The 12,688-nt window shown below is 38.8% G+C and overlaps 1 protein-coding gene across 3 annotated transcripts in view; it reads left to right on the top strand.

Moving 5' to 3' along the window:
- UNC79 (unc-79 homolog, NALCN channel complex subunit) overlaps positions 1–12,688 on the top strand; it is a 201,067-nt gene that overhangs the window by 124,944 nt on the left and 63,435 nt on the right. For all 3 annotated transcript variants that reach the window (XM_057732406.1, XM_057732407.1, XM_057732408.1), the window contains 3 exons: positions 6,006–6,113; positions 9,510–9,626; positions 12,210–12,293. In XM_057732406.1, the coding sequence (XP_057588389.1) occupies positions 6,006–6,113; positions 9,510–9,626; positions 12,210–12,293 (309 nt within the window). The remainder of the gene's footprint in view (positions 1–6,005; positions 6,114–9,509; positions 9,627–12,209; positions 12,294–12,688) is intronic.

Consider the following 12,688-nt stretch of genomic DNA (forward strand, 5'->3'; position numbering starts at 1 on the left):
TGCTGTGTAAAAACTTGCCAAATGAACATTAGTGTATTTGAAAAAGGTCATGCTCCAGCCAGGTAGGGGGAAGAAAAAGATTCTGGTAATAACAGGAAAGTTTAAGGTTTCTAGGGAAACTGGGACACCTTTTAATTATTTGGAGCCAAGAAAATTGTTGCATATAGATGGAGGGAAGCACTGACCTAGAAACTATAGAGGTCTATAGGTGGGTACATAAGAAACTATATGAGGTCTATAGGGTGGGTATATACGATATATAGGTTGTATATAGGTTGTGGTGTGTATGTTTGTGTGTGTCTGTGTGTTGCCTTCTTTATTCACCCATATGTCAAATTGTTCCCCAGGCTATCAGGGAGGAGATTGGTATTATATTAATATATCTGTTACCAGAACAAGAAGGAAAGTATCTGACAATTATGACGTATTTAAAATTTTTGTAATATAGGTTATGCTGTCATAATAATTTTATATCTGTGTAGTGTCCCACCTGCCACAGACCTACAGAGCTACCCTTCCTTGCTGGGTGTTGGAAGGAGGGCCAAGTGCTCAGAGTAAGCCTCAGGCTTCCCCAGACCATCTTGCCTCTGTCAGTGGTAGTCAGGGGAGGCCCAGACCTACAGCCCTGCCATTGCTAATTGCCTTGAGTCTACAGATCTAATGGCACTGTGTGCTTCCCCTCTGTTCATGCCAGTCCCTGCAAGAAGCCCCAGATCACCCTTCATCCCTCTCACTCTAATTTCCATAAGGCCTTGCACATCTTCTGTCCAGAACCTTTCTCCCACCTTATCCCAACTCCTGAAACTTTTTCTGCATCAGAAATTCATGGTTCTTCACGTGCTCCGTTTCCTTTATCTTCTTAGTCTGATGGAAACCCAGCTCTTCCCTGAGGAGACTGTGTCCTTGGGCTAGGGCCAGGATGTAGGCATCTTCCTTGCTCATCAGTTCCCTCTTCAGACCGTTCCCACCTTGTCTTTAAAAACACCTAGCTCCGAATCTCACATTACTTACCCCGACTTTCTCGTTTATTGACAATTTTAATTCCTGGCTCTTTTTACTCTTTCCTAAACTCTTTCTGTCTTAATTCTTATTGATTTCAATGTTAATACACACAGTACAGCGTCTTAGTACAGTGTCTTCTGACACTGTGGCTTCTCAGTTCCTTGAATTCATCTTCTCCGGAGACATTTTTTTTCATCTTCCACCCTTGCTCAGTTACTTAGTCCCATGGTCATATCATAGAACTTGTTATTATCAGTAACTGCAGCCTGTCCGTGATGTCAGTCCACTGTCTCCCCTTCTCTGATTACCATTTCCTCTCTCTCTGGACAGCACTGTATTCATCCTTTTGCCTTTCACTGTCCCTCCCCTACTTCATGTCTTCCCTTCTCAAGTCAGTCATTGTAATCCCTCCCTGCCTACATCATTCCTGACCTTTGCTTTTTCAGACTTGCTTGGCTAAACACAACCCTCATCAAATCTACCTTTCCATCTACCAGTACCTATACCTCTTACAGATGAGTGTAACTGGAGGGAAAAACACATAATGATATTGACTGGTCTTATTTTAAATTCATGACCATGAAACTCAATGGGGTCCTTAGAGCTACCTGGCAATCACACCATATTTCCCTGGTCCATTCACATTTCCATTCTCCTGACGATTTCATAGCTACTTTTCTTTCCAAACTTTCAGTATCTCTTCCTATTTGACATAATCAAATCTGCCTACCTTCCATCATTGGCACCCACACACCTGGCCTTCCTAGCTGGGGCTGCAGGTAAACTGTGTTTTGGTCTGAAGGCAGCCTTTCCACATGTGAACATGATTCTATCTCTCTTACTCCAGGATGTAGGCCCAGAAATTCTCCCCTCTTACTCCTTCCTTAGTTATTTCTAAAGTATCTTTGACTTGAACATACAAACACCATCTTCTTTCTCTCTCTTAAAAAAAGCTCTTGATCCTAATTCTCCCCATTATTGTCCCAATTTGCTTCTTCCCTTTTAGGAAAAAGTCCCCCCCCCCCACTTTTACTGAAGTAAAATTGACATACAGCGTTATGTTAATTTCAGGTGTACAGCAGAACGATTCGACATTTATATACATTACAAAATCATCACCATGATAAGTCTAGTTACCATCTATCACCACTTAAAGTTAGTACAATATTGTTGACCGCATTCCCTAGTCTGTATATTGCATCCCCATTACTCATTTTATAACTGAAAGTTTGTGCCTCTTAATCCTCTTCACCTGTTTTGTCCATCCCTCCTTCCCTCCATCGCCCTCCTCTTTGGCAACCACTCGTTTGTTCCCTGCATCTATGAATCTGTTTCTGTTTTGTTTGCTCATTTGTTTTGTTTTTAAGAATCCATATATAGGAGAAATCATATAGTATTTGTTTTTCTCTGTCTGCCTTACTTCACTTAGCATAATATCCTCTAGGTTTTAGCAAAACTTGTTAAAATTTTTTTTATTGGAGTATAGTTGATTTAAGCAAAACTTTTTAAAGAGTTATCTATGCTATCACTATCTCCAATTTTCCCCCAGGCTATTGTTTCTAAAAAGAATTCATTATTCCTATGAAACTTCCAGAGTTCACCCAAACTTCACTTGTCAAGGTCACCAGTGGCCTTCATTGCTAAATCCAATGGTCAATTCTTAGATATTATCTTCTGATTCAATATTTTGCAGAGTTGATCACCCTCACTTCACTTGGCTTCTGGGATACCACATTCTCTTGGTTTTCCAGATATTCAGTGGTCACTCCTTCTCAATCTCTGTTTTTCGGTTCCTCCTTATCTCCCTAAAGAGGGAGTGCCCTTGGGTCTTTGTCCTTGGTCCTTTTCTCAGTTCTGTCTACAATCACTGTGTTGGTGATCTCATCCAGTCTTGTGGTTTTACATACCATCTCATCTGTATACTGAGACAACTCTATTATGTACCTATTGCTGGAATAATGCTGTGTAACAAATAAGCATACAAATATCAGCAACATATAACAGTAAGCATTTTTTCAATTCGAGGGCTGTTGGTTATCTGCAGATCAGCTAATCTAGGCTGGATTGGGTGGCCAGCCTCCTCCTGGGACCCATGAAGCCTGGAAATATTTTTCTTAGGGTGATGGAAGAGGCACAAGAAAGCAAACCCAATTGCACAGGAGCTTTGCAAGCCTTTGGTCATATTTTACCTGTAAATATTCCATGAGCCAAAGCAAATCACCTGGCTGGACTCCAAGTCAAGAGGGGAAATATACCTTGCCTCTTTAGTGGGAGGGACTTTTAAGTGACACGGCAAAGGTCATTGATTCAGAGAGGAGTGAAGATTTGGGGCCACATCTGCCAAATATTGCATGGGACATACTCACACTAAAAAAAATTTCTGTTGTTTATCCAAAATTAAACTTTAACTGGGTGTCCTCTTTTATCTGGCCACCTTAATCTACCTTCAAAATCTACCCCTTCTCACCGTCTCCCCTGCTTCCACCCTGGTCTGAGCCATTACCATCTTTCATCTGGATCAACTGCGATAGCCTCATAACTGGACTCTTGCCTTCTTCCCTTACTGCCTTTGTATCTTCCCAATGTGGCAGCCACAGTGATCCTCTAAACCATGAGACTATACCATTTCTCTGCTTAAAACCCTCTATTGGCTCCCATTTCTTTCACAGGAAAAGCTCAAGTCCTTTAAATTCCTAAAATATTTTACGTGGTCCTGATTCTTATTGTTCTCTGACTTCATTTTGCAAGATTCTCTCCACAGTTCTTCTATTCAGCCACAGTGGCCTCCTGCCATTTTTTGAATATTCATTATATTTTCCTACCTTGGGGCCTTTACACTGGCCGATCCCTCAGCCTGAACCTGTCTTCCCCAGATACCTGCCTGGGTCAGTCTGTCATTTCTTTTAATTCTTTGTTCAAATACCAGGTTCCCAACGAGGCCTGGCCCACATCCCACGCTTCTACCCCTACCCGGCATCTTAGAATCAGTTTCTCTTCTCTATTTCTCTTCTACAAAGAATTACTCTTCTAACATACAATAATTTATTTACTTTTATGTATGTTAATTATTGTCTGTATGTCCCCACTAAAATGGAAGTTCCCAAAGGCAAGGAATTTCCTCTGGTTTGTTCTTTGATTGTATCCCAAGTGCCTAGTATAGTGTTGGCAAATATCTGAATGGATGAATCAGTAATATGACATTTTCTTCATATCGGTATAAAAAATTGAATAGAAAAGTTTTAAGCTAAGTATATAGTTCTATTCAAATATTTGTCATCTTAAACTATATACAAATGGAAGGCTTCATAAAATAATATAGGACTAAGCAAAACTGCCTGGCTTAGAGAATCTTGGTACACTGATGATTATGAACAACTATCTTAGAGTTATAACATTTCTTTAAAATTAAAGATACCCAGGATTTTAATAAGCATACTCAAACTCTAAAAGTCTCAAAAATCTATCAAAGAGTTCTTGTCTTTAAGCTTTCTCATTCTACATTATTGGGGGGATTATTATGCCATAATAGCAGCAAATATAAAACAGAGGAAGATAAGGGTAGGAGAGGTAATTATGCATGTTTTTAACTAGCAGTTTGGGGAAGATACCTAAGAGAAAAACAATAACCTAATCTTTGATATCTTAATAACCAAGGAATTTAAAATGAGTAGTTATTTTATGCTTTATTAGGAAAATTCGGGAAACATTGCAACAGTTACACTTTTTTTGTTATTGAGAAATTATTAATCTGGCAGCTGTATCTATTAAGAAAGACCTCTGAGAAGCAAAAATAGATGTTCTAAAATCAATGCTTAAAAGCTTTTCTCCCAGGCCCTCACCTACGATCTATTTTACTTTTACTTCTGACAGTTTAATAAGTGTAACGATCACCCAATAGTAGCATAGCATCTGCATACTTACATTGCATGTACGTGTGAATGTATGGTGACTTGCTCTGTGGCAAGAAAAAACAATTGATAACATGAAAAGGAGGAGACAGATATCATGAAGCTTAAGAACTTGAAGCCCTTTAGGGTGGACATGCTATAATCATAGAAGCCCATAGTGGTAATTCCTGGATGCTCACTGAGTCAATATATAGTGCATGTTGCTTAAGATGGCAAGAAAGTTTACAAAAAATTTTAGGGGTTTGCCCTGATAAACCATTAAACTTTTCAAAAAGCTTTAAAGGATAATCTTTACCTAGAATAATGTGGGACAGCTTGTTTCCCGTTATTCATAGATTAAAAAGACAATATTATATGCAGAAAATATTTCACCTTAGGTGCATTTGTCCATAGTGGAAGAAAATAATACAGTCTCTTTCTTGCTTAACTAACAAAATAGAAAATATGAGTTATTAGTAAGTAATTATTCCAAGTTAGATACAGTCCCTGCTCTTAAATTACTTATGGTTTAGCAAAGGTTGTAGGCAGGTAAATAGACAATTACATTATCGTGTGTTAATTTTGGTAAAGGTTAGGACAGGGTGCTCAGGGATTACGTAAGAGGGTTGCATGATCCAGTTTTTTGTTTGAATTTGGGGGTGGGAATCCTGGATGCCTTTCTGGAGGAGGAATTGTCTATATAATTGTCTATATAATTGAGATGTAAATGATGAGTAGGAAATTGCCAAAGGCGAAGTGGTGGAATGATATAGGTGGATCAACTGTAAGTGTCTTTGGGTTTTATATGAAAAGAAAATTCGGTTCTGGAAAGGTGCAAGGATGTGTGATACAAGCATGCCGGGCTCTAGCTTTGTAATCGTGCTGTCGTTAATCTCTGAGGGGCATATCGACACATGCATAGTGTAATGTGGAAACGACTCTCCATGGAACTTTGAGACCAGTGTGTATGTGGTTCCATTAAAGTGATTAGTAGGGCCAGAAAGTATATAATGATTTGAATGGGAGAATTGGGCAAGAAGGGAAAATATACGAAAAAGTTTCTTGAACTTGCTTTCAATTAATGTCCTGACTTTTAAATAATATTTCTGTTTGTAGATCCCGCTACTAAAGGACTTTCGACTTTGGAAATGCCACGAGAATCCTCATCTGCCCCTACATTAGAAGCAGGTGTGCCAGAAACGAGTAGCCATTCCTCCATATCAAGTAAGATTTCCTTTAGTGATCATTTCACCTGTACATTGATTGTGGAGCATTATATGCTGTGTTGTTTTCAATTTTCACACTCTTGGTATTGTTTTTTTCTTTTTTTTTTTTTTTAACGGTGCATTAGCTTCCTGGTTAATACTGTTGTATGTTCTCAGAGACCCTGAGATATAGGTCCACTTTTGTCAGCATCTCAAGTGTTTGATAAATCAGTATGGTTTCTGATAGGCCAAGAATGCTAATTCATTTAGGAATAATCACTGGATAATTCAATAAAATCAGTATTGTATATGACTAGCTTAGACACAAAACATGGAATTGATTTTGGGACGAGTGAAAAACACTGTCTGGGACAGAATTGAACATGAAACACCTTTGTTTAATTTGAATCACCTCCATTCTTGACAAAATTATTATCTAAGTTACCAAATAAATATATCAGCTATATCATGATCCCAAAGTTATTACCGAATCTAGAACTTTTGGATCGGAAAATTAAAATGCCATGAAATTTTACTGCATCTATAGAAGGTAACTATTTTGAAACTGCCCTGCGTTGTTGGGTCCTAGATTTTGCCCATAAGGAGCTTGAGTTCCATTGAGGTGAAAATAAGGGTGTCCACCCGGCTCAGTGGAGTCAATTAAAAGACTTTAGCATAGGAAATTCCCAGCAGGAATCAGAGATACAAACAGTGGTGCAGCTTCTGCAAACGCTTGTCACATGTGCTGGTTATTTTGTGTTCCGTGTTGGATGCCGCCTCAAGAGCTAGTGGATTTTCATTTGACCATCTCTTGAAATAACGATGATGCTGAAAACCAGATAAAGATCTTAACTTAAATGCTGGACTGGTAGTGTGGAACAATGTCATCATCTTCATCCTTCATTTATTCATGCTTTCATTCATTCAGCTACTATTTATTAAGTGTCTTCTGGGCACCAGGCACTGTGCTTGGCACTGGTGATCAAAGGTGAATAAATAAGACATCTCTTGTTCTCCAGGCATTCACAGACATAATAGTAACAATAGCTACTAATTATTTGACACGTGCCATATTCCAAGCACTGTGCTAAATGGTTTATATACATTGTTATCTTATTAAACCCTCACATCAGCACTGCATGGCAGATATTATTGACCCAATTTTATAGACGAGGAAACTGAGGTTCAGAGAGGCTAGTGACTTGCCTGAAGTCATACAGCTATTAAGTGATAGAGACAGGAATTGATGCTAGGTCTGTTTGATTTTTGAAGCCCCTGGTGTTTTTTTAGTATACCACACTGCCTTGAAATCATTCCAATTCAGTTATAATAGAGATTATAGAAATTCTAATAAAGCGTTTTCAAGTAACAGTTATTTGCCCTTTTGGTAGCAAAGAATGGCTCATTCTGAATCTAATTGTTCTTTTATCACAAAAAAATCTGTTTTATAACATGATAAAATGCCCATTTTTTAAGTCCACATACTAAAATCCTGAAAACATATCTTCTCCTCCTAATTCCAATGAGTCATTGGAAACAAAAAGATAGGAAATTACAGTTAGAATTCCACCTTGGGTATAATTTGAGATAGGATAAGTCAGTTTGACTTTAGTGCTAGTTAAAATGTATCATAAAATAAACGTATCAAGTGAATCATGATCCTGAAGTCATGATTGAATCTAGCCCGTTTGGATTCAGCATAGTGCATCTCTCCACCTTCTTCCTCCTCTTCATTAAAAGCATGTATTGGATAGCTCTCGGTGGTGTGTTCTTGGAGGCATAATGCCAGGTGCTTTACACATGGAGATAAGCATTAAGGGTTTTTATTCTCAGGGAATTCTGTCTTTAAAAAAAACAATGAGGACTGGAGAAATTATTCAATCACTAGAGGTTTTTATCCTTTGATTTTGTCTGATAGATGCTGCAGTTTTTAAATTTGTTAAAACTTCTAAAAGATTCTGCTTTTGAATTTCACTTGGAATTTGTAAATTTTTTAAAAGATTTCTGCCTTTGAACTTTACTTGAAGCTGCACTTTCAAGTGAACCATGAAATTGCAAAATTTACCAATCAACCACAAGAATCAGATTTTTCATAATAGTTTGCATAGTCATTTCCATGAATTCAGTTAACATGGACTCCAAGACACAAGAATTCTCATCACACCCTTCTTTTTTGCTCAGTTTATCAGTTGATTATTTTGTAGCTAAACATGCCATGACCACCATGAATCAAACTGCATGCTAATTACATTAAAAATAATGTCATAATTGATTTCACATCACACCAAGTTGCTGCCTTGGTACCATGATTGTAACCTGTGTGTAATATGTACGGCTTTCTAGGGCCATGCAGACATCTCGATTTCTACCATCCCCTTCTAGACCATGTATTTCAGAGCTTCAGTTTCTGAAATTGTCCTTATAAGAGAGTAAATAACCACAAGTTCTTAAATATCCAGTTGTTTGGGATCATGTAGAAAAGGCCTGTCAGCGATGCTCTTCCTTTCTCACTGGGCTGGTGGCAGGGATTGGTGAACTCACTTGAAGAGGAATAGGAGAGTAGGAGGCAGGTTGCTTTCTCACTCAGCAGTCTGTTGGCAGAAGTGCTTTTTACTGTTTTCCCAGTTTGGAGATGCATATGTACTTGACATATCAATTGTGGGATATTTGTCAATGCCTAATTGTAAGATAAAAATGTTACCACTATTTTTTTTTTTTCAAAACAAAGATGTGTACTGGAATATACTTGTGGAATGTTATCTGATTCACATTTTTCAAACAGTAGGCAGAGGCTCATACAGAGATTGAAAACAGCATTTACTTTGGAGTCAACATGTTTTGGTTTTATGACCACCTCATCTGCTGGTTGGTTCCAAGTAACATAATTTCATTTGCTTCAATTTCTCTCTAAAAATTGGGGTTACTATGTGTCATCCTACTCCAAAACACAGATGTACATCCACACACACACACACACACACACACACACACACACACACGGGGACTTCAGAGGGTTATAATGGAGGCTGAAACCACGTATACACAGCTCCATTAAAGAAAGTTAAGCTATAAATTCCAGGTAGTATTATCTGTCTTGAATCCTTTTGGGAACAAGGCAGAGTATACGAATTAACAAGCAAATGAAAATAACATATTGTTGTAACTGGGGTAAATATTTACAGGCTACAGATAAGCGCTCATAGGCACTGTTTCTTTCTTTATTGAGTGAAGAAAGGCACCAGGAATAGCATAGTGCCTTAGCTTTTCATCTGGACAGGAGCATACAGCTTCCTCAACAATTACGAATAGCCAATTTGAAGGTTCAATTAAGATATTCTGTATGGATGTGTAGAGCCTTTGTGTGCTGTGCAAATTTATTCCCCCTAGTAATCCTCTCCTAATTTCCTCCATATAGCTCAGTATAGGCAGATGAAAAGGGGATCCCTGGGAGCTCTGACAATGAGCCAGTTAATGAAGCGACAGCTGGAGCATCAGTCTAGCGCCCCCCATAACATCAGCAACTGGGACACTGGTGGGTCAAGCTTTTTCTTCTTGTTTTACTTCTCAGATTAGCGAATGTCACTTTCTCTGTGTCCCCTTTGCTTCCTTGTGAAGGAATAGCTTTTTCTCTCATATTCTGTGGTTCGAACAATTTTTTAAAAACCTAAGGTAATTAATACGTCTATTTAAACTTTCCACTTGTTCTAGGGCCACCAGTTCGTCCATCTAGGCTGGTCCAACTCTTTTTTTTTTTTCCCCCTCTAAGACCCAGATTCCAGATGTCAGGCTGTCTCTTTGGGGGTGAAATGATGTATTGAATAAATGCATAAAAGAGGGAATGGCTGTGATTTCATGATGCAAATTAGAAAACAAAACAAAACACCAGATTGTCGATATTCTCTGTTTGATAAACTATGAAGCAGCAGAACTAAGGGACTGTTGATGGTAATAATAACAGTGGTAACAAATGTCAGCTTAGTGACGTCATGGTCTGCCGGTAGGTTTGGGAATATGAGCTCTGTGTTTTAGTCAGCAGGGTCACCAGGTTGCAGCCGCACACCCTCACGCTCATACGATGGAACTGCCTCTAACCTCAATTTTAAAGTAAGAATTGACCACCGTGACATGTCTCTTTTAAACATGATCACTCTGCATTTTCTAAACTGTGTTACCACATTCTGCACACGTACTACTTCCTCAAGCCAGTAGTACTGCCGCAATTCTGCTCTTTTGAGTGCCTGCCTTTTCTTTTTTTCGTTTTTAATTAAATGGGTCATTTGATTACAAGATTATATATGTGAAAACTTTTTGCAAGATGCGTGCACTATGAAAATGTCAGGGTTTACTACGGTGGTATGCTCTGGGGTCCAGCACTTGGATAGGACTATTTTCGTATCTTGGTTAGTACTTTCTGGCTACAGTTATATGCAATTATTTTGATAGCCTTCCTTATGACCAGGAATTACAGTGTCCACAAAACCCAACTATTAAGATACGGTTAATTTCTCATAACCATAATATTTACATTTATTTCATCATTTTCCCACACTGTTCTCAAAAAAATAGAGACTTAGTCTAGATAACTAAATCCTGTACCCCATACCCAATCCTATATTTAACAGATAATTTCAACTCTCCTGGCCTTTATAAAGGTTCTTAACATTTTAAAGGTTTAGTGTTTTATCTTCTTTTTAGTGGTAAGTGGTAGTGAATAACGAAATGACCAAAAGCCAACGGGCAAGGGAGGCAAGGAGAAAGACACTGGATAACCAGCCGTAAGGGTTTACTGGGTTTGGGTGAAGCTTTTTTGTTCACACCAAAGTGGACTTTGTGTATGTCTTTACTGAGCTGATGCTATGTAAGGAACTGAGAATGGAAGCTTTTGCTAGATTTGTTCTCTGATAATTAAATGCCCATCTTTCGTTCGGTTGACCTTGGGCTCTGAAGACTATTTTGCCATGCTACTGTTCTCTGTAGCAAGCTCAGCCTAACCATTTTAGATTCTGACTGCAGTTACAACCTAGTTTGATTGACTCTGTAGAGTTATACAAAGGCAAACAGATCTCAATTTCTAATCTAAATTTTAATCTAAAAAAAATCTTCATGATGCCAAATAACCCATTTAACTGAATTTTTCACTTTTCAACCAAACTTCAGCCTTGTTCATGTCACTCTGGTTTCTCATTTAATACTTGCCATTTACATGCTGTCTGAATTTCTTTCTTCTGAGTTTTCCTGGGCTTGTTTTCCATCCTCCAAGTTGGTTCGCTAGTCATCAAGTCCTACTAGAGCTTCATCTCAACATTCTTGTTTTTATTAGTATCATAAAAAGTTCTCCCCAAATCCAGGACCAGAGGAGAGTCAATGAGTGTGTAGTTTAATGTTAGGTGGCACATCACTTTATACCACATATGTTGATTCAGTGACTTGCTAGTCTCCAAAAGAACAAATCTGATCACGCAGACACACTGAGAAAGGCAGCCCAGAGCACGGGTCATTGTCCGCTCACCTCAGCATGTACCTGCTCTCTCACAGAATACCTGCCTCTTCTCCACCCATGCACATCTGATAGCTTTGCTTCTTTGCCTCATCTTTCACATGAAACAAATGTTCCTGGAGCACTACTCCTCCATTTGCCCCTGTCCCCTTATTCCTGTTCCCCAGCCCTCAGTCAAATGCCTGTCATTTCCTTGCTACCAGTTCCACGTGTTTTCTGTACGATCTATTTGGTCATTGCTGCAAATGATCACTTATGTATTTATTAATTTGCATAAAACATGTCTTTCCTGGCTGTGACATTAACCTTTCATTTTTTTCATTTCATATCAAGAGATACGGGATTTAAGCTTTTGTTGGGGAGGGATTAGAGAATCTGGACTTTGGGGGATTGTTTTAGATGCTCTCCTGCTTTCAGCTGCATACACTTGAATGGCAGGTTTGTAGTGAAACCCCAAGCAACCCTACCCTAAAATCTAGGCTGTTTCCTGTAAATCTTAATAATCAATAGTAACAATCACCAAAAAATGCCCCCAAGAGATTATTGGTTAAATTCTTTGCATTGTGAATTGTGTGCAATTGACTGCATTGAGGACTGAAATGTTCTATTTATCCACAGAACAGATCCAGCCCGGGAAGCGCCAGTGTAATGTGCCAATGTGCCTAAACCCTGACCTGGAGGGACAGCCGTTGAGAATGAGAGGTGAGCTAAGTCGCAGAATCTCAGACTGAAAGGGTGAAAGAAACTGTATATGGCAATCATCTAGTCACCCAGCAGGTGCTGAAATCTCTTCTTCAGCAGCTCCATGAAGTGGACCCAACGTTTGCTCAATCAGTTCCAGGACCTGGGAGTGTACAACATCTCATCTTTGAACATGACTGACAAAAATTTCTTCCTTAGAGTGAATTTTTAACCCTTGGCGTCACACAAAGCAAGTCTAGACTCTCTCATATAATGTTTTAGGTATTTGAAGAAAGCCACCCGTTGCTTAGTTCCTCAGTCTTTTCTTGACCACCCATCCCTGGGTCCTTTGGTATTCCTCCTAATATGTGTCAGTTTTCTGTATCATCCTGTGTCTGCTTCTCTGAGTATGTGGT

The sequence above is a fragment of the Hippopotamus amphibius genome, chromosome 4 (assembly GCF_030028045.1).
Source record: "Hippopotamus amphibius kiboko isolate mHipAmp2 chromosome 4, mHipAmp2.hap2, whole genome shotgun sequence".
In the NCBI taxonomy this organism is placed as follows: Eukaryota; Metazoa; Chordata; class Mammalia; order Artiodactyla; family Hippopotamidae; genus Hippopotamus; species Hippopotamus amphibius.